This window comes from Grammomys surdaster, unplaced genomic scaffold (assembly GCF_004785775.1).
Source record: "Grammomys surdaster isolate TR1022 unplaced genomic scaffold, NIH_TR_1.0 339, whole genome shotgun sequence".
In the NCBI taxonomy this organism is placed as follows: domain Eukaryota; kingdom Metazoa; phylum Chordata; class Mammalia; order Rodentia; family Muridae; genus Grammomys; species Grammomys surdaster.
Window position 1 is genome coordinate 626,464 of NW_021604758.1, and position 21,655 is coordinate 648,118.

A 21,655-nucleotide genomic window follows, 5' to 3' on the forward strand; every position below is an offset into this window, starting at 1 on the left:
AACAACATGCAATGAAATGGCTCTCCCAGCTACCAATTCTCAGCAGGCAATGGAGCTACGGGGGTGCTGGCTACAGTCAAGGCTGTGGGGGGCTGAGGGCGAGCTGCAACAGGCCCGGGGCCCAGGGCTTCTACGTGCCCTGGACACCCAAAGTTCCCGGCGAGGGGCCAGCTGTCCCCCGCCAGCTCGACTCAGCACTTAGTCTGGGAACCAGTGAGCGAGTCAGCCCCTGGGGCAGCCCATACAAGGCCATGGGGCAGGGCGAGCTGTACGCCTGGGTTCGGGGTGGGCAACGTGCCCGGGCAATGCGCTGAAGCTCAGCTGCCCTCGGGGCCCCTCCCTGGGGACAGCCCCTCCTGGCCAGTCACACCCTGTAGGCTTCTCTATATAACCCAGGAGCTGCAGGGGCTGCCCCCGTGTCACCACCACCTCCACAGCACAGACAGACGCTCAGGAGCCAGCCAGCCAGGTAAGGCCGGAGAGGAGTCACAGGGGTGCGGGTGGGGTGCAGTGTGGGAGTCCAAGGGTCTGCTCACACTCATGGTTGTGGATTCTGCAGCACAAGTTGTGGGGACAAATCCCTGGGACACCTAGGTCTCAATAGCCACCAAGTGTCCCCTCCTTGCAAGACAAGGTGGGTACTTCATTTAGCAGAATCAACTGCTCACACAAAGACAGTTGTCTCAGTGGCACCTGTCAGTGGCCATTTGACTTTGTCACCCTGTGGGCCTGTGTTGTATCTCTGTGACCTTGTGTCTCATTGTCCTGGTCCCCCCCCTTCCGTTGTCAAGCTTTAAGAATTATTCCATTTATTTTTGTGTGTGGAATGGGGGACAGTGTCACAATGCACATGGGATAGAAGTCGCAGGACTACTTTGGGTCTCTCTCTCTCTCTCTCTTGTGTGAGACTTTGGGGCTTGCACCTTGACCTGGTGAGCTGCTGTCTTGCAGGCCGTCGGCTCTCCTTTGAGTCCTTCTATCTGTCTGTCTCTGGGATCTTGAAGGCGGGACTACATGACTCAGTTTACCTTGAGATCTTAGAGAATTTGTGATGTGTTGGAGGATTTTGAGGCTCTTTCTGCTTCAGTGTCTTGTCTCCTGGGGTGCCCCCGGTCAGGGGTGGGGTGGGTGGGAGGATACAGAACCTTCTGAAGGGAGAGATCTGGGCTGGAAGCCCCGGGGTGTCCTTGAGCCCCGGGGCCTGGCTGTGTGTCCTCCTGGCCACCCCAGCCCACCTGTCCCAATGCTGACTTAGTGCAAGGCGAGCCGGCAAGGAGGGAGGGACAGGTGGCAGTGGGGGGTGAGGAGCATCTAAAAATAGCCACAAAGTAGCAGCTTCACAGGCTTTGAGTGTCTGTCCTACCCCACCCCCTTCTCTCAGCTTGCTCCACCTTCCCTGTCACTTCCCTGTCACCTTTCTCTAAAGCTTCCTTCCAACCCAGATGCAGGCATGATGTCCCACGGCCAGTGCTTCAGGGGCCTAGCCAATAAAAGTAATAAAGAGAAACAGTGGTAATAAAATACAAGTGAAGTCATTGGAGAGGTGACTGGGGCAGCTTAGGGCTTGTTCAAATCCCAGAAGCCACACTATTTTTTTTTTTTTAATAAAAAAAAAGCTGGCTGTGGTGGAAAACATTGAAATGTCCCTGGTGAGGTGGGGACACGTGGATCTGTGGGGCTCAAAGGGCAGCAAGCCTAGCTCCAGGCCTGTGAGAGACCCTGTCTCAAACTAAAAATATAATAAAAACATAAAATAACTATGTTGCAGCACCTGAGGTCGTCCTTTGCCACCACTGGAATGTGCACACGTGGGCACATGCATGAGCACGCACAAATGAAAATATTAACAGTAACTGTTAGCATCCCGGTGGCAACTTCATGCCAGATGTGGGATCCACACTCATCAGTCATGGACTCGAACTCAGAGAACTCTGCCAGTCCCCGTGGGAAAGCTTCAGTCTCACAGATACAAATGTCAGCGAGGTCTAGTCACAGCCTGGGGCCACGGAGCAGTGACTTAGGAGAGATGTGGCTTTTGAAGGGGACCCTGTAGGCAGCCAGAGGTGGGGGGACTTGGGCGAGGTGGCCGAAGCCCCCAGATCCATCCCTATGCCCACACTGGGACTGATGTGGATCAGAATCTCAGCGGAGCCTTTTCTCAGGTGTGCACACAGAGTCTTTACCAGGGTTCTCACACAGAGCTTGTCGGAGCTGATTTTCAATTTCTGTGACAAACACCATGACCAAGACAACTTAAAAAAGAGAAAGCATTAATCTGGGGCTCGTGGTTCCCGGAGCGGCAGTCAGGTGGGCAGCAGCTGAGAACTCACATCTTTATCAACAACCAAGAGAGCTACTTGGGAATGGGGTGGATCTTTGAAACCTCAAAGCTCACAAGCAGTGGCAGACCTTCTCCACCAAGGCCACACCTCCTAATCCTTCCCAAACAGTTCCACCGACTGGGGACCAAACATTCACATATGTGAGTCTGTGAGGTCATTCTCATCTAAACCACCACAGACCTAAGGACAAAAACCGAATAAAATATTTGTGTTATATGCCAGACACTGGCCGACGAGCTTTACCTATTTTTAAGTCCCTCCCAAGAGGTAAGGCACTGTCGTAGTCTCCACTTTACAGATGAGTAAACAGAAAAGTCAAACAGGTTCCTCAGAAGCACACAGCTTGTTGTAAGGAGCAAAGCCGAAATTCAAATCCAGACCATCTGATTCCAGATCCTTTGCTGCTTTTATTCATCTCATTATTTTATGACTTTTTTTTTTAATTTTTTTTTTTATTTATTATATGTAAGTACACTGTAGCTGTCTTCAGACACCCCACAGGAGGGCATCAGATCTCATTACAGATGGTTGTTAGCCACCATGTGGTTGCTGGGATTTGAACTCGTGACCTCTGGAAGTGCAGTCAGTGCTCTTAACCACTGAGCCATCTCACCAGCCCCTCATTATTTTATTTTAATTTCTGGAGGCAGGGTTTCTGTAGCCCGGGTAGCATTGAATTCACTGCCATCTCCCTGCTGCAGTTTTGGAGTGTTGGGATTATAAGCATGGACCACCATGCCTAGCCTATATTCAGTTCCTCTGGGTTGACACAGAGATTCGTGTAGCTCGGGCTGGCCTCCAGCTCTCTATGTAGCTGAAGATGACCTTGAACTTCTGACCCTCTCAGTGCTGGGATCACAGGCGTGAGCATCCACACCTGCATTTGCTGGGCACCAAACCCAGGGTCCTAAGCTTGCTTGGCAAACACTTTGCCAGTGGATCCCTAGCCCCCAGATTCTGTATTTTTGTTATTGTTGTTGTTTATGGTGACTGTCCTTTTCTGGGTTTAGACAAAAGATTTTGCCTTCCTTTCCCAGCTAGAGAGACTGCAAGGCCACCTAGGCAGGATGTGGCCACATCGGGCAACTTACAAGGCTGGGATTCACAGAGGGGGAACCTCACCTTGCTTCAAGCCGGGGGTCCCACTGACTGCAAGCCCTCAATAACTAGGTTCTTGAGTCTGAGCTCAGTATCCCGTCTGTTCACGCAGGGTCCCAAAGGCCGCCACCATGCCGTTCGGCAACACCCACAACAAGTTCAAGCTGAACTACAAGCCGCAGGAGGAATACCCGGACCTCAGCAAGCACAACAATCACATGGCCAAGGTGCTGACCCCTGATCTCTACAATAAACTTCGAGATAAGGAGACCCCATCCGGCTTCACTCTGGACGATGTCATCCAGACTGGGGTGGACAACCCAGGTGAGCCTGCAGCAGGACAGATGGACCAGAGGGTTGGAGACCACTGGGCAGACAGACACCTGCCTGTTTCAGGGAGTCTCAGCTCCCTCCCCTCTGTACCTCTCCCTCCCTCTCTCTCCTTGAATTATATCTGGGATATCTAGGAACTCCTCCCTGCATGCTAGGCGGGGCCTCTACCACTGCGCCACGCCCCCAGCCCCTCACTGGGGGATTCTAGGCAGGGGCTCTACCACTGAGCCACGCCCCCAGCTCCTCACTGGGGGATTCTAGGCAGGGGCTCTACCACTGAGCCACGCCCCCAGCCCCTCACTGGGGGATACTAGGCAGGGGCTCTACCACTGAGCCACGCCCCCAGCCCCTCACTGGGGGATACTAGGCAGGGGCTGTACTTCTGAGTTGCACTCTGGGTCCTCCGTGGAAGTGGATTGTTTGAGGTTTTCAGCGCATGCTACAATTTAGAGTCTCCAAGGAGCTCGCTCTAACATCTTTGGCCCCATTTACCTGGTCCATGGAATGACCCTTTTTCCCATACTGGACACCTACATCCATCACAAACCCAAGCTTCCGGTGGTGACCTCAGCCCCATTCCACAGGTCACCCTTTCATCATGACCGTGGGCTGTGTGGCCGGCGATGAGGAGTCCTACACGGTCTTCAAGGACCTGTTTGACCCCATCATCCAGGACCGTCATGGCGGCTACAAACCCACAGACAAGCATAAGACCGACCTCAACCATGAGAACCTGAAGGTCACTGGCACCCCCCGGGGGCAGGTGGTGGGGAGGAGAGAGGGCAGAGACACAGACTAGGTGGGGATATGGGGAGACAGAGAAAACCCCTGAGACAGGATGGGACTGTCTGAGGACAGGTGAGGCAGTGAGGCAGGGTGGGGCGCAGGAAGGAGCTCAGACCAACATGGGAACCTGGGAGGATCTGGGGGAGATCCAAAGGCCTCTAGGGAGATCCTAGAAGATCTGGGGCAGACCCAGGAAGAAGTGGGCAACCCCCCCCCCAGAGGACATAGGGGACACTCAGGAGGATGAGGGAGATCCTGGAAGTTCTGGGACAGACCCAGGAGGAAGTTAGTAGACCCCGGAGGACATGAGGGGACATTCAGGATTGGGAAGATTCTGAAAGACCTGCAGTGAGACGGAAGATTTGAAGTGAGACCAGGGGATGGTCAGGACTTCCTTCCCTGATACCCCAGTGCTCCTCAGGGTGGAGACGACCTGGACCCCAACTACGTGCTGAGCAGCCGCGTGCGCACTGGTCGTAGCATCAAGGGCTACACTCTGCCCCCGCACTGCTCCCGCGGAGAGCGCCGTGCCGTGGAGAAGCTGTCCGTGGACGGTGAGGTCCCCAACCGCTGCTGCACCCGGTTCAGGTTCCGGTTCCACCGGAGCTGCATCACCCGTACTGGGGGGTGGGGGTGGGAGGGTCACAGTGCACTGAGACAACCTGGAAAGTCCTGCAGTCAGCTGCCCCAGGGTTTTCTCGATTCATTAATTCAGTAAACATTACTCTGAGTGGGGACTTGAGATTTCTCAGGTTGAGGCGACACAGCCACAAATCTGGTGAGTGTGGCAGAGAACTGACAGAGTTGTTTCTGTTAGTTAGCCTGGGCCTGGCACCCTACACTTGTAATCCCAGTACTTGGAAGGCTGAGACAGGAGGATCACCACGAACTGAAGGGCCAGCTTTTATTCATAGAGAGACTCTTCCTCAAAAAAACGAGAAAGGAAAACAAAGAATAACAATGTTTGTAATGGCTGCAAATTTCTCTTTCTTTTGTTCCACTGAGACAGAGACTCTCTATGTAGCCTAGGCTGGCCTCCAACTAGTGATCCTCCTGCCTCAGCCTCCCAAGTGCTGGGATTACAAGTATGTGCCCTTAACTGACACAAGGTGTAAATTCTACAGAGGACAGTGGCTAATCTTCCAGAGGTAGGGGTTGGGATTTTGTTTTGTCTTTCAGGTTATCTTGGTTTATTTCTATTTGATTTTTTTTCTTTTTTGCAGCATCTCTGTACATAGCCCTGACTGTCCTAGACTCACTGTGTTGATCAGGCTGGCCTCAAAGTTAAAGACATCTACCTGCCTCTTCCTCTGAGCCCTGTAGTGGTCCATCTCAAGCCCTCCATAATTATGTCACACATAGTGAGTTTGAGGCTAGCCTAGGCTACATGATAGGACCCAATCTCAGAAACAAACAAGAAAAGCCAGGCCCAGAAATTACACACTTGCAGGTGGGCTTGGTGGGAAGGTCTGCTTTATGTCCTTGGGGGACATGGGCACACAGAAGGAGGTGTCAGTGAATGTTGGGAACAGGTCATGTGTTTGGGTTTAGACATGGAGTGTATGTCATTTGTCATTTGGAGATCTCTTCCACGTCCTGGCTCAGGGTGGTAAGGGTCCTCCATCCTCGGCACCCCAGCGGAAGTGAGGCAGGCTGTTGACTGCTCTCTCCTTGTGGTCCCTCAGCTCTCAACAGCCTGACAGGCGAGTTCAAGGGCAAATACTACCCTCTGAAGAGCATGACGGAGCAGGAACAGCAGCAGCTCATTGATGACCACTTCCTGTTTGACAAGCCCGTGTCACCTCTGCTGCTGGCCTCAGGCATGGCCCGAGACTGGCCCGATGCCCGTGGCATCTGGTGAGTCCCTCTTTTTCCAGCTGCTCTCCGGCCCTCTGACCCATCAATCATAGGAGACCATGATCTTGCCTTCTAACTCTGCCTATCCCTGGTCAGGGGTCAAACTTGGACCGAAGAAGTGTAGTGAAATTACATTAGCCAGGCCTAGTGGCATAGGCCTGGAAGGAGGTACCAAGCTCGGTGACAACTGGATTACAGTGAGTTTGAGGCCAGCTTGACCTCAAAATAAGAACTGAAAAGAGAGCTGGAGTGAGGTGTGGCTCAGTGGTAGAGCCCCTGCCTAGAATCCCCCAGGGAGGGGCTGGGGGCGTGGCTCAGTGGTAGACCCCCTGCCTAGAATCCCCCAGTGAGGGGCTGGGGGCGTGGCTCAGTGGTAGAGTCCCTGCCTAGAATCCCCCAGTGAGGGGCTGGGGGCGTGGCTCAGTGGTAGAGCCCCTGCCTAGAATCCTCCAGTGAGGGGCTGGGGGCGTGGCTCAGTGGTAGAGCCTCTGCCTAGAACCCACCCCCACCCCACCCCGTTAGGGGCTGGGGTGTGGGGCTCAGCTGTAGAGAATCTGCCTGACATGCACAGTGCCCAGATTTAATCCTTATTATGGCAAACAAAATAAAATAGAACATTTATACTCGCTGGATTCAAATCCCAGCTGTTACTAGGTGTATGACCACACATAGCTGCAGTATCAGCTACTCAGGAGGTCTAAGGCAGGACGATCACTTGATGTCAGGAACTACTCTGCTCAACAAAGACCATCTTTTTAAAAATACATTGTACAAGGCCAGGTGGTGGTGGAACACACATTTAATCTCAGCACTTAGGAGGCAGAGGCAGGTGGGTCTCTGAGGTTGAGGCCAGCCTGGTCTACAGAGTGAGTTCCAGGACAGCCAGGGCTATACAGAGAAACCTTGTCTTGAAACTACAACAACAACAAAATGCACTGTATAACAAAAATACATATAAAATACAACACTAGTAATAAAATAAATAATAAAGTAAATAATAAATCATCCAGGCTTGGTGGTGCATGCCTGCAGTCATTATATTGCAGAGACTGAGGCAGGAGGATTACCTCCCCTTTCTGAATAAAAAAAAATAGTAATTAGAATTGTTAAATTAATGATAATTTTAAAAAACTGAAGATGGCGGAACTCTCAGAACCCTGGGATGCAAATCCGAATGGATAATCTCGGAATCCAAATGGATAAAACATTGTCTGTACGACCTGTGATCACAGGAGGTACACAATGGCACTGTACCCCAAGCTGACCTCGAACTCAAGTCTTCCTGCCTCAGTCTTCTGGGTGCCGGTCCCTGCAAGGGGCGGGGGGTGGGGGTTTGGCCCATGAAAGTCCTTGGTCTCTGCTCTGAAGTTTTGCAGAGTTGTGACTGGGAGGCCGGTGTGCCGTGCCTGTCTCCCGGTGCCCATAGGGAGCAGCTATGGACAAGGCCATACGTTTACTTTCTCGGGCCACGAGCCTCCCGCTGACTTCCTGGCCTTGGGTCACCCCTTCTTAGGCACAACGACAACAAGAGCTTCCTGGTGTGGGTGAACGAGGAGGACCACCTCCGCGTGATCTCCATGGAGAAGGGAGGCAATATGAAGGAGGTTTTCCGCCGCTTCTGCGTGGGCCTGCAGAAGGTGGGTGTCTGTGTCTCGTTGCTAACCTGTGGCTGCGTCCTGATTGCAGCACCAGGTTGTAGAGCCAAGCTCCTTCCTAAACCCAGCCCCGCCCTTCCAAAACCACCACGCCCAGTCCCCAAGACTCCTCCCCTTCCACACTGACCAAGCCCCCACTGGCTTTTCCTCACCCACTTTCCAATCTCTGCCTCTTACATACACTCATACAGATGCGCATACACATGCGTACACACTCATACACACATGAACATACACATAAATACGAACACACACTCACACACGTGCACACACACATGCATACACACATGAATACACACATGCACACACACAAATACACACACGCACTCACACACATGCATACACACTCATACATGCACATGCATACAGACACACATGCATACACACTCATACACACATGAACATACGCATAAATACACACATGCATACACACATGCATACACATGCATACACACATGCACATACATGCATATACACACATGCATACGCACACATGCACACACATAGATACACACACGCACGCACTCACACACATGCATACGCACATGCACACACACATGAAGACACACTCATACACACATGAACACACCCATGCACACATACTCATATACACACACGCATACACACTCACACACACATGCACACACACATGCACACACACAGCAAGCTCTGCCTTTTCTGACTTCACTCCCCAAGAAGATTCCAATTATTCCCCACCCTCACCCACTAACCCACCCTCACTTTCCAATCTCAGCCCCAGTCTAAGTCCTACCCTACCTTTCAGAACGCACCTCACCCAATTTTCAAAACCCTAGTCCCATCCCCAGGGTTCGAAACCAACCCCTTCCTTATCTTTGCCCAAGGCCTCTGGGCAGAGTTCTTCCCCGCTGGTTCTCCACTCTCATCCTTGGGAGCCCCGGCCCCACCTTCCCTCCTAACACCTGGTCCCTCAGAACTCCCCTGGCAGAGCCTAACTCCTGGTGCCCTCTCCCCCTCTCAGATTGAGGAGATCTTCAAGAAGGCTGGTCACCCCTTCATGTGGAACGAACACCTGGGTTACGTGCTCACCTGCCCCTCCAACCTGGGCACCGGGCTGCGCGGAGGCGTGCACGTGAAGCTGGCGAACCTGAGCAAGCACCCCAAGTTTGAGGAGATTCTCACCCGCCTTCGTCTGCAGAAGCGCGGCACAGGTGCGGCCCGCGGCGTCGGGGGAGGGCTCTATAGAGGAGGGGTACCCCTGCAAGTTCTGGGGTCAAGACTGTTTGGTGTATATTTTACATACATCCCCACCCTCCGTTGGTGCCTCAGATTCTCCATCTGTAAATGGAATGAGGTCATTCCATTCTGCAGGCTGCCATTCTTAACTATAATATTCATGATTGCGCTCTCTCTCTCTCTCTCTCTCTCTCTCTCTCTCTCTCTCTCTCTCTCTCTCCTCTCTTTCTCCATAGTAAATTTATATATATATATATATATGGTTTTGTTCTGAGATAGGGTCTCTAGGTAGTCCTGGATGTCCCAGGATTCATTATGTAGATCAGGCTGGCCTCAAACTCAAACTTACAGAGATCCTTCTGTCTCTGCCTTCTGAGTGCTGGGATTAAAGTCATGTGCCACCATACCTGGCTTGCTTTCTTTCTTTCTTTCTTTCTTTCTTTCTTTCTTTCTTTCTTTCTTTCTCTCTCCTCCTCCTCCTCCTCTTCCTTTTGGTTTTTCCAGACAGGGTTTCTCTGTGTAGCCCTGGCTGTCCTGGAACTCACTCTGTAAACCAGGCTGGCCTCAAACTCACAGAAATCCTCCTGCCTCTGACTGACTCCAGAGTGCTGGGATTAAAAATGTGCACCGCCACGGCCCCGTATATTTTTAAAATGAAACTTATCTGTATGAGGGGGGTTACTACCACTTCAAGACACTTGTGTGATGTCAGAGGACAACTTTCCAAAGTCAGTTCCCGCCTTCCATCACATGGGTCTGGGGATTGAACCCCGGTTGTCAGGTTTAGTAGCAAGCATCTTTACTCACTCAGCCATTTCGCTGGCCTGCCTGTGCTGTAATTTCTTGTTGGACGGTTGAGCGGAGACCTCACCCTAAAGTCCAGGCATGCAGTGCCCAATATTGAGAACCGGTGACTGCGAACGGCTACTTTCCGAGGCGTTTGGAGTTGGCCACAGGGTCGAACCTGCACCTCTGCTCCCTGTTCAATGCCTCGGTGGCTTCTGCTCCCGCGCAGGTGGCGTGGACACGGCTGCGGTGGGCGCCGTGTTCGACATCTCCAACGCCGATCGGCTGGGCTCCTCCGAGGTCGAGCAGGTGCAGCTGGTGGTGGATGGCGTGAAGCTTATGGTGGAGATGGAGAAGAAACTGGAGAAGGGCCAGTCCATCGACGACATGATCCCTGCGCAGAAGTAGGCGCCGCGCGTGGCGCACCAGTCCGCTGTGTGCGCTGGAGCCCGCCCCCTGGAAGTCCAATCAATGGGCGCTGTCCTCTGGGTTCTGGCCAATGAGAACCTGCCTCTCCGGAGCCCCGCCCACCTGCTGGAACTCCCGCCCCTGAGCGCTCCGGAGCGCCGGCTGCTTCCCCACGCCCTGCCTTAAATAAAAGTCCGTGGTGGCCTTAACTTTGAGTGTGCCAGCTACTGAGGGAGGGGAAGTGGGAACTTGTCTCTTATGCGTCTCTCTTGGCGTCCTGTCTGTTCGGTCTTCAAGCCTCTATAGCTGCCAGGTTATTGCTGTTTTGAGACAGTCGCTTCTGTAGCCGAGGCTGGCCCCGAATTTCCTACGTAGCTGAGAATAACCTTGAGTTTCAAATCCTCTTGCTTCCACTTTTCAAGTTCTGGTATTAGAGGTGTGCGCCACCATGCTTGGCACAGGTATGTACAGGTACACACACCTGTGATAGGCTAGAGCAGGGCTGTGGGTGTCTTTCTTTATTGCTCTCCATTTATTTTATTATTACTATTATTATTATTATTATTTTGCTGTGTAGTCCTGACTGTCCTGGAACTTACTGTGTAGACCAAGCTGGTCTCGAACTCATAGAGATCCACCTACCTCTGCCCACTGAATGCTGGGTTTAAGGGCATGTACTACCTCACCTGGCAACCACCAGTTTTGTGACAGTCTCTTCGCTGAAGCTGATGCTCACTGTCTCAGCTAAGCGAAGGGACATCCAGGTCCGAGGGTCAGCCTGTTTCTGTCCACAGGCTGGGGTCAAAGGCTCACACAGCCGTGCCTGGGATCTACTTGGATACTGACGACCAAACTTGAGTTCTCTTGCTTGCATCCAACAGGGCTGTCATCCACTCGGCCATCTCCCTTACCCTTGTTAAACACGGGCTATCCCAGGCTGGCCTCAAACTCCCATTAACCCTGGCGTCTGCCTCCTGAATCCTGGGATAACAGGCAGATCCATCATGCCCAGCTTAGCTGACAGTCGGTAGAGGCAGCTCACCAGGCAAAAAATGGACCCTGAACTAACTAACCTGATGTGTCCCAGAACCTGTGTCAAGGCGGAAGGACCAACTCTCAAAACTGACTTGTCTTGACAAAAGTGTCCTCTTTCACATATAATACATAAAGTGGAATAATTTTTTAAAAATTAAGCCACAGTTCCCATCTGTCATTGGTAATCCTTCAAGGTCAGGGTCTCATGTAGCCCAGGTTGGCCCTCAAACACTATGTAGCCAAGAAAAACCTTGAGTTTTTGTTTTGTTTTTTGAGACAGGGTCTCTCTACACAACCATTGTTGTACTGGAACTCACTATGTAGACTAGGCTAGCCTTGAACTCATAGAGATCTTCCAGTTTTTGCCTCCTAAATACTGGGATTAAATGCACGTGCCACTACAGCTGGCTACCTTGGATGTCTAATCACTTGGCTTTCATCTGTTGAATGTTGGGGTTACAGATGTGTACCTCCATGCCCGTGCTGGGGACCTAAACCAGGGCCTCCTGCAGGCCAGGCAAGCCCTCTGCCAAATGAGCTTTGAATCTCTTGTTCTCCTTCCCAGCCACTCCCACATTTGCTATGTTTGTAGGAGTTTCTGCTTCCAGATGGAGCACATGGATTGGGCCATCACTAGGAAGTGAATGGGGTTGGGGGTCTTTGGTCCCAGGAAAGAGCCAGAAGGAGTGTGGGGGGCATGGCGGCTCACCCACCCCACTTAGCCTTAGCCTCAACACTCAGGAGGCAGATGCAGCTGGATCTCTGTGAGCTTGAGGCTAGCCTGGTCTACATAATGAGTGCCCTATACCTATAATCCCAGAACATGGGAGGTGGAGGCAGGATTGCCAGCCTTGGCTACATAGAGATCAGTCTGGGCTATATGAAAACAAACCCAGGCACCATAACATGTTTCTGGAACTGCAGCAAGGAGTTACTGTCCACAAGCTAACAGAGTCAAAGGCCATCAGAGACAGCATGGGTACACAGAGACCGTCTCAAAACAAAACAGGTTTTGAGTCCTTAGAGGTGGAGACATCAGCAACCTGTAACCTCAGCATTCAGGAGGCTGAGGCAGGAGGATTGCCAAAAGTCCAAGCATAGTCAGAGACAAGTAACAAGACCAGGTCTTAAAGAAAGCTGACTCAGTAGTTAGCCACACCTGCTGACCCAGCAGAGGACATGGGTTCAGTCCAGCACTCAAATCACAGCTCAAGGCTGTCTGGTGCTCCAGCCTGGGGAGCCAACACCCTCATCTGGCCTCCAGGGCATGCACATAGCAGAAAAAAAAAAAAAAACCCAACCAACCAACTAACCAACCAACCAACCAATCAACCAGAAAACCACTCACAGAGACACACAAAATAATAAATCTTCAAAAAAAAAATCAAATGAAGTCATTAGAGGTCAAGAAATTCATGTCCTGCCTTCAGTTTAACTGAGGTCCAGGGCTGTCCCCAGGAGTTCACAGAGTGACTTAGAGGTGACAAAAATGGCTTGTCAGATACTGGGCATCCCTGTTTGAAGATATCACTGCTGGTCCGAGCCCCACTCACAGGCATTACTTCAGACACTCAGAAAATCTAACCACTGTTGGTACCACAACTGCCTTGCCTCTGAGCCCCTCCCCACCCACCTGCTGCCAATCCTCCCCATCCCTTCCTTCACCCACCCAGTGACAACTCTTTTTCTTTTGTTTGTTCCAGACAGGGTTTCTTTGTGTAGGCCCAGCTGTCCTGGAACTTGCTCTGTAGAGCAGGCTGGCCTCAAACTCACAGAGACCCACCTGCCTCTAACTCCCAAATGCTGGGATTAAAGGTGGAAGCCATCACCACCCGGCATACCATGGCTTCCTACTATCCAGCAAGCCCTCTTCTGGGATGCAGGTCCCATGAAAGCAGGGCTGGGGCTGTCCTTGCAGAGGATACTGTTTGCAAGTTCAAAGCCAGCCTGGGCTACAAAATGAGATGTGCCTGGTGCTTTTAAGAGTCAAAAGCCAGAGAGGTGGACGTCTGACAGGGCAAACCCAAAGCCTGCTTAACTTCTATTCATTGCCGGCAGGTTTCTGTAAAAACATGGGTGGCTTCAATTGCTATGTATCCCAGCATGGCTCTGATCTTTCCTCTACCTCCTGTGTGCTGGGATCACAGTTCAGAGGCACAAGTGGTTTTTGCAGAAGTAGGAACACACCCCCCACACACACACACATCAGGCAAGTACCTGTACCAACTTTGCCACAGCCACAACCCTTCCTGAACCCTCAATTTTTCCCCCTGGACCATCCTAGGTTCTGGTCACCTCAAACCCCTTTCCCATAGATGGGCTCTGTACATCACTTGTGTCCAGAACTGGGCCTAGCGTGGAGTCGGCACCAGTCATTGATTGTTTATTGAATACATGTATTACTGGAATAGGAAGAGGCTCTGGGTCCAGTGTAATATGGCAGAGGGGAGTGAGTGGCCAAGAGGAGGGTGTCACAGAAGGCCGGGGCCTCACGGAAGAGGCCGAGTTCTGTTCTGCCCTCTTCCATGAGCATCCTTGACCCGCCCTCCAACCCCACTGTTCCCACTCTGCAGATGAGATAACGGAGGCTCAGCAAGCAGAACCACAGGTTGGGGTCAAGTCCCCAGCTCCCTGGCTCACCTGCAGGCCAAGGGCTGGGAAGGAAAACCCCAGGTCGGCCAGGGAGGGGGTCGGGGGTGGAGGGACTCCTACTGTTTATTGAGTAACAGGCTGCAGGTGAGGAGCTGACAGAAGGAGGGGGGCAATAACTTAAAAACCGGAGGCGACAGCGGCAGCGGCAGCTCCCCGAGAGACCTCTGTAGAGGGACAGGAGTATATACACGGATTTGTACAAAGTGCCCCGCGCCAGCCTGGGGCATGAAGGAGGTTTGAGCGTAAGGGGGAGGGAGGGGAAGGTTTCTGCCTGTGACCCCCCCAACTCCCTGAACCCCCCAAGTTCTGTCTCCAGTCATTATGCCTGGCAGCTCTCCCTGAATGGGAGAATTTCCTCAGTTTCCCTTCTCACTCCTGTCCCCAAAGTCTCCTCAGGTGCCCTGCAGCAGAGCAAGATGGGGGGAGGGGTGTCCCACTAGAGGCCCTGGGAGGGTGCCAGCGCCCCCTGCTGAGCCCTTTTATCATGTCCTGTGTCCCCACACTGTCTCTGTCCACCAATCTAATCCAGGGAAACTTCAGTCATGATACGGGGCACTCCTCCTCTGTCCCCTTCCCCTCTTGGGGAAGTGAAAGGAACCAGAGAAAGGACCCGGGCTGTGATGGTGGCTGTGGCGATGGTGGTGGTGGTGGCGGTGGCTCAGAGTTCGAGGTCGTTGGAGATGCGGGTGACGAGGGTGCGGAAGGCCAGGGCGGTGCCCGCCACACGGCGGAAGAGGACGCCCCTGAGGCCGGGCCGGGGCAGCTGGCACACCTCTACTTCGAAATGGGACAGGGGCTCGGGCCCGCCCGCACCCCCGTGCAGGCAGGCCAGCAGGAACGGCTGCGGCTGACGGCACCGGCAGCGGGCGGCCGCCGTGGCCTGTCGCAGGGCAGCCATCAGGGCCTCAGGAGGTCGCGAGCTGGTCAGCTTCACACTCCAGGGGAATCGGAGCAGCCTGGGGGCGGTTTCCGTTTTATCCCAAGGTAGATGGCCACTGAGGAAGGGACAGCAGGGATCAGACAGGGCGGAGGAGGGGCATGCACCCCTACCCCACCGTCTGCACAGGGACACAAGGAGTGTCCCTTGAAACTTCATTTCCCAGCCTCCCTTGCAGCTAGGCACTCCCCACACCCCACCCCTGTCTATAGGCAGAAAGGAATGGTGGGATTCCTTTCATCCCCACAGGACCAATAGCACGGGCCAAACAGAGGTAGGCTGGCCACTAAAGCACACAGCTGTAAGAAATGGATGCAGAGCCAGGCAGTGGTGGCGCACGCCTTTAATCCCAGCACTTGGGAGGCAGAGGCAGGTGGATTTCTGAGTTCAGCCTGGTCTACAGAGTGAGTTCCAGGACAGCCAGGGCTACACAGAGAAACCCTGTTGCGAAAAACCAAAAAAAAAAAAAAAAAAAAAAAATTTAAAATGAAAAATGACCCCAGTCACCTCAGCTTCCATGTTTTTTGGGGAGGGAGATTGTGTGCATGTGGTCTCCCTAGAGCTGCTGGGCTTGCAGCTTACGGAATCCAAACCAAGACTCCTTTTCCTAACAGAGCCGGCGACTTCCATAAGGGACCAACAGCCTCACTTAGTGCAAGGGTGCTCTAGGGTTAACAGGGAGTCAGTCACTCTGCAGACCAGGCTGGTCTGGTGACCTGCCTGCTTCCACCTCTCTATGTAGCCCAAGCTTGCCTCAGCCTCCCCAGCCAAGAAGTGGCATCTCCGGTGGCTCACAGGTACCTTAGAGCAAAGAAGCGCTCTTCATCTCTCTTTGATTTGAAACAGTTAATGTTTTGATCAATAAATGTATGTCAGGTATGAGCACATGACCAAAGCTGACCAATCAGAGCCCTAAACTATTCTGACCACAGACATTGGTTTAGATTCGGTGTGACCTACATTTCCTAGGGGATTCTAAACGGGAGAACTAAGCAGGGTAGAACAAACTGTAACACAGCCTGGAGGGGCTGGAGTCGAGGGTCTCGGGCAAGCTGGGTAAACAGTCACCACTGAGCCACGCCCCCAGCCCCTCACTGGGGGACCTTAGACGGGCTCTATATATCCCAGCCCTCTTTTCTCCTCCTCCCAACATTTGAGATAGGATCTTACTAATCTGCCTAAGGCTAGCCTTGAGCTCTTTGTAGCCTCGGTAGGCTTTAAAATTGCATTCCTCCTGCCTCACATCTCCAAATTGCTAGGATTGGCAGACCTGTGCGACCAGAGCCAGCCTGGGTGAAATGTTTTATTATGACACAGTGACATCTATTTGTTTTTTCAGACGTTACGGCTTTCTTTGGCAGAATTGAGTAGGAGTGACTTTCAAGAGTATTTACATGCTGGGTCTCAACACCCTTAGCTGTCCGAGGCTAGATTTGCCCACACCCTGAGGCAATAAAGAGAAGCCCTACGGGTATTGGAGGAACTCTGGGCAGCAGGAGAGACAGGCTCGCATCACTGATAACTATGGGAAGGTGTACGAAGGTAGCAGAAATGAGTCTCAGTAACGGTGAAAAGGTTCCAAATCTTCCCCCACACGAGCTTTAGAGCACTAAACTGGGCTTTAGAGAGGGTGTGCGGAGGCGTGCAGGGTGAGAGCCTCACTCACCTTGTGACCTCAGGTCCCCCGATTCTCTCAGGTTCGTCTGTGACCCTAGCAGAGTGGGGAAGGAACAAAATGTAAATCTGGGCATTAGCAAACCCCCACCCACTTCAACCAGACTCCAGACCAGACTCCAGGCAGCCCAGGCAGGGACTCAGCTCTCCCGCCCGCCCGCCCGCCTGCCTGCTGGTTGCTGAGAGAGTTGGAGTCTGGATTTCGACCCTCAGAGTGGGGTCCGAACAGAAATGGTTAGTGCAGGTTGGAGGAGAGACACTGAAGGATTTGGAAGATGAGAAAAGGGGCAGGCAGACACAGCTACATAGAAAAGGCACAAACACACCCACATAGGCACAGACGCATACAGTGACTGACACACAGTGACAGCCAGGTATTCCATTGCTGAGCCATGCCCCCAGCCCCTCACTGGGGGATTCTAGGCAGGGGCTCTACCACTGAGCCAGGCCCCCAGCCCCTCACTGGGGGATTCTAGGCAGGGCTCTACCACTGAGTCACGCCCCCAGCCCCTCACTGGAGGATTCTAGGCGGGGCTCTACCACTGAGCCACGCCCCCAGCCCCTCACTGGGGGTCTCTAGGCAGGGGCTCTACCACTGAGCCACGCCCCCAGCCCCTCACTGGGGGTCTCTAGGCAGGGGCTCTACCACTGAGCCACGCCCCCAGCCCCTCACTGGGGGATTCTAGGCTAGTTTACAGCTGAACCACGCCCTTCTATTCCTTAGGCACTCTGCTTTATTGCTTTAGAAAAATTCCCTTTCTAGATCCTGCCTAGCCATGAGCTTGAGATCCCCCTGTCTCAGCCTGAGACTGCAGGACTTTTCCTGTTAGTACTTCACTAACTTACGGCCTATGTCCTCGGTTAGAAGGTTGGTTATGTGAGGGTAGGAATATTTCACATTTCGTTAGCCATGCTGACAAAATTGATACTGTAGGTATCAATGAGTAACAGTCATACCAGAGGAACAATAGATGTCTGAGTAACACACTCCAAAGCATTTTCCACAGCAGTGATCTGAGATGCCACGATTACGCGTGGAAGTAGTTTCTGTGATCCCTAGCTTCACGTTGCTGAGGAACCAGAGAAGCTACAATGGCTTGTTCCAGCTCACTTAGAGCGATACTTCCTGCACTCCTGTCTGTAACACAATATGCTTTTAAACACTCCACAGATCCTACATACAGACGCCGTGCCTTGTTCCCAGACACAGGGTCCCTTCCAAGGACACACAGACACACACACACACATGTATGCATGCACGCGTGCTCACAGTCAGACATGCGGAGGAGAGGTAGAGCCATCGAGAACAGAGGAGATGGAACTTACTGATTTTGGATCCCTGGGGCAGAGAGGCGCCCGAGACACAGCGGTTAGAGTTCTGCCGTTTAGAGGGATCGAGGGTAACCCTGCAGGGTAAGGAGGTGGGAGTGGTGACAGGGGGTGCAGAGGACCAAGAGATCAGGTGTAGGAGGCGAAGCAGAGAAGACAGGTTAAGCCCCGCCCCTCCTCCCGCCTACACCCAGACCCCACCTCTGGTGCAGCTTACCTTCGGGTCAGTTTGGAGGTCAGCTTGGTGAAGAGGTTGGTAGTGGGGCGAGGCCGTCCGGAGGGCAGGGGTGCGGCCTCGTGGGCCAGCGTGGGTGAGGCCGGGGGTCCATTCTGCACACCCCCACCACTCCCGCCCCCTGCCCGCCGGTCTCGGACCTGGCCCCCATGGAAGGTGCTACGGATGGTGGAGCCCCGAGCCAGGCGGCTCCGCTCTCCCGATGGGGGAGCCAGGCTGTGACTGGAGGGCGAGGCAGGGGGCACCCGTGAGGTACCAGAGCTGTGGGCAGAGAAAGACAAGTCAGGGTGGGCCTGACAGGGCATTAGGGATCCTCGGATCCTCGCATTGTTTACTGGGTCACTCCAGATCCTCCCATCCAAGTTCTAACCAGACCAGACCTTTAGCTTCCAAGATGGATTACTTTCAGAGTGACGTGCTGTAACACTAGACCTCCAATATGTACCTTCCCAGGGACCCTCAGGCCCAGCCCAGATCTCAGTGGTCACTAGGCCTCCTTTAAATCCACCTCTGCTATCTCTCCTGTCATCCAAACACTTAGGGCTAGCAGGAATCATACACATAGCCTCGCAGCTGGAGACTACATTTCCCAATATGCACTGGTGCAAGAAGTCAGGTGGCCGACCACCATCCAATATATTGCCAGCTGTACTTGTGCCATTTTTAAGCCATACCTTCAAAGAGACTGCTGGGAGATTGGCAGCTGGCACAGATGCCTCAGACCCTGAGCAGGAACCTGCACGGTTCTTGGATTCTGTCTCAGAAATCATCGTATTGAAGCCATGGCCTTCTCTGAAGCTTAGCTTAGCTTAGCCTTGTCTAGAACTTGAAGGTCACATCTTTTGTTTTGTTGTGTTTTGTTTTTCGAGAAAGTGTTTCTCTGTATAGCCCTGGCTGTCCTGGAACTCACTCTATAGACCTGGCTGGCCTCAAACTCAGAAATCCACCTGCCTCTACCTCCCAAGGGGCTGGGATTAAAGGCGTGCGCCACCACTGCCCAGCTCCCTTTTAAGATATTTTTTATGTGCATGGGTGTTTTGTTGGCACGTACGGCTGTGATCATGTGATCATGTGTGTCTGGTGCCTGCAGAGGTCAAAAGAGGGCATTGGATGTTCTGGAACCGGACTTACAGACAGTAACCCTGTGGGCACTAGGATTAAACCTGAATCCTCTGCAAGAGCAGCCAGTGCTCTTTGCCACTGGCCATCTCTCCAGCCAGTTTCTTCTTGAAACTGTGAGACAGGGTCGCACACAGCCCCGGGCTGGCCTTAAACTTCTGCTCCTCCTGCAATCACCATCCTAGTGCTGGGGTTACAGGCACTCAACACCTCCCCTGGTGCAGGACAGGCGTCAGATCCAAGGCTTTGCACACACCAGTAAGAGGGCTACCAACTTAACCACTGCCCCAGAATTCACTTTTTGGGGGATGGGGAAGGATTTGGGACAAGGTTTCTTTGTATATCCCTGGCTGTCCTAGAACTCTCTGTATACCAGGCTGGCCTTGAACTCACAGAGCTCTGCCTGCCTCTGCCTCCCGAGTGCTGGGATTAAAGGTGTGTGCCACTACTGTCTGGCTTTAAAAAACAACAAGGAAACCAAAACAGGGTTTCTTATAGCTCAGGCTAGCCTAAAATCAGCTATGTAACCGAGGTTGACCCTGAACTCTGATCCTTTCTTCTCATACTTTCAGGAGCTTGGTGCCACGCCGAGGGACAGCAGGATCACTCATTTCCTATGCAGTTGCCTGACTGGTCGCTCCATCCATGCCAGCTGAGAGGGGCCTCCCACTCGGGCCACCCAGCCCAGATGATGCAGGGTTCCGGGGCTTCTGTCTACTTCTAAAATTGGAATACTCAAAAACTCCACTTGGTTCCCAGGCTCATGGGTGGAGGACCTGGCGGCCCCCCTTCCCAGCATGCCCGCTGGATTTTACCGAGAGGGAGCACCATCAGGGACAAGATCTGCCCAGGATAGGGTACATACAGCACACGCTGCTGGGCATATCCACCCTGCCATGTGTTCTCTTTGATTATCAGTACGTGTGTGTCTGTGTGTCTGTGTGTGTCTCTCTGTGTGTGTATGTCTGTTGTGTGTGTGTGTCTGTATGTCTCTGTGTATGTACGTGTGTGTGTGTGTGTAGGTGTCTGTATGTGTGTCTATGTGTGTGGAGGTATGTGTGTATGTGTGTCTATGTGTGTGTATATGTGTGTCTATGTGTGTATGTGTGTGTAGGTGTGTCTGTGTGTATGTCTGTGGATGTATGTGTGTAGGTGTCTGTGTGTATGTGTGTATATGTGTGTGTACGTGTGTGCATGTGTGTGTGTATATGTGTGTGTATATGTGTATGTGTGTGTGTCTGTGTGTGTGTGTATGTAGGTGTATGTGTCTGTCTGTATGTGTGTGTGTACGTGTGTGCATGTGTGTATGTATGTATATATGTGTGTGTATGCAGGTATGTGTGTGTATGCAATGTGTGTATGTATATATGTGTGTATGTGTATGTGTGTGTATATCTGTGTGTGTATATATCTGTGTGTATATATCTGTGTGTATGTATGTGTATGTATGTATACATATGTGTATATCTGTGTGTGTATATCTGTGTGTATGTATGTATACATGTGTATATATGTATGTATATATGTGTGTGTGAGTGTGTAAGTGTGCTGACCCACCCTCCATGTCCTCCTTTATCCAGCACCTGCCTCACATACCTATTTTCTTTGCCATTTGGCAACAAGGACGGGCGCTCAGACCCTGGTCGTTCTGTGCACACATAGGTGTTTCTTCGGGTCATCATGCTGGGGGGGAGGTTGTTCTGTGGAGACACACCAAGAGGGCGGTGAGAAGATGCCCCTTGGCCTCCCTCCACCCTGCTGCGGTCTGACACAAGACACTTTTCTTTTTCTTCCAAAGATTTCTTATTGTTATTTCATTTTATGGGTGTTTTGTTTCTATGTATGCCTACACAACAGGAGTCTGCCCAGTGCCCAAAGAGGCCAGAAGAGGGCGTTAGATCTCCCGAGACTGGAGTTACAGACAGCTGTTAGTTACCACGTAAGTACTGAGAATCGAACCCAGGGCCTCTGGAAGAACAGTCAGTGCTCTGAACTCCTGAGTATTTTTCCAGCCTTATTTTTCCATTGGAAAAGATTTGTTTTTATTGTATGTGTACTATACTAGCCTTTTGCCTGGAACATATACCTGTGCAGCACCAAGTGCAGTGTCATAGAGAGGCCAGAAGAGGGCGTCAGCTCCCCTAAAATTGGAGTTATAGACAGTTGCAAGCCACAATGTGGGTGCTGGGAATCA

The 21,655-nt window shown here is 52.3% G+C and overlaps 2 protein-coding genes across 3 annotated transcripts in view; one reads left to right on the forward strand and one right to left on the reverse strand.

Moving 5' to 3' along the window:
* Window positions 1-398: 398 nt before the first annotated feature.
* Ckm (creatine kinase, M-type) lies at window positions 399-10,689 on the forward strand. Its single transcript, XM_028778699.1, has 8 exons — window positions 399-469; window positions 3,553-3,764; window positions 4,358-4,512; window positions 4,981-5,113; window positions 6,245-6,416; window positions 7,930-8,053; window positions 9,072-9,261; window positions 10,302-10,689. Exons 2-8 carry the CDS (start codon window positions 3,572-3,574, stop codon window positions 10,478-10,480), a joined length of 1,146 nt encoding a protein of 381 aa, XP_028634532.1. The 5' UTR covers window positions 399-469; window positions 3,553-3,571; the 3' UTR covers window positions 10,481-10,689.
* Window positions 10,690-13,848: 3,159 nt separating this feature from the next.
* Window positions 13,849-21,655, reverse strand: part of Mark4 (microtubule affinity regulating kinase 4) — a 30,948-nt gene continuing 23,141 nt past the window's right edge. Inside the window, exons 14-18 of one of the 2 annotated variants that reach the window (XM_028778635.1) lie at window positions 21,058-21,161; window positions 18,325-18,603; window positions 18,105-18,184; window positions 16,771-16,815; window positions 15,098-15,162 (exon numbers count right to left, since the gene is read on the reverse strand). In XM_028778635.1, the coding sequence (XP_028634468.1) occupies window positions 15,098-15,162; window positions 16,771-16,815; window positions 18,105-18,184; window positions 18,325-18,603; window positions 21,058-21,161 (573 nt within the window). Of the gene's footprint in view, window positions 15,163-16,770; window positions 16,816-18,104; window positions 18,185-18,324; window positions 18,604-21,057; window positions 21,162-21,655 lie in introns of both variants that reach the window. The other variant, XM_028778634.1, reaches the window with a different exon arrangement.

What these genes read in the sequence shown, in the direction of transcription:
- Ckm (XM_028778699.1), top strand. Translation starts at nt 3,572, where the DNA reads ATGCCGTTCGGCAACACCCACAACAAGTTCAAGCTGAACTACAAGCCG. An exon ending in CCCGATGCCCGTGGCATCTG is followed by an intron (nt 6,417 to 7,929) that starts GTGAGTCCCTCT and finishes ACCCCTTCTTAG; the next exon opens with GCACAACGACAACAAGAGCT. An exon ending in TCTGCAGAAGCGCGGCACAG is followed by an intron (nt 9,262 to 10,301) that starts GTGCGGCCCGCG and finishes GCTCCCGCGCAG; the next exon opens with GTGGCGTGGACACGGCTGCG.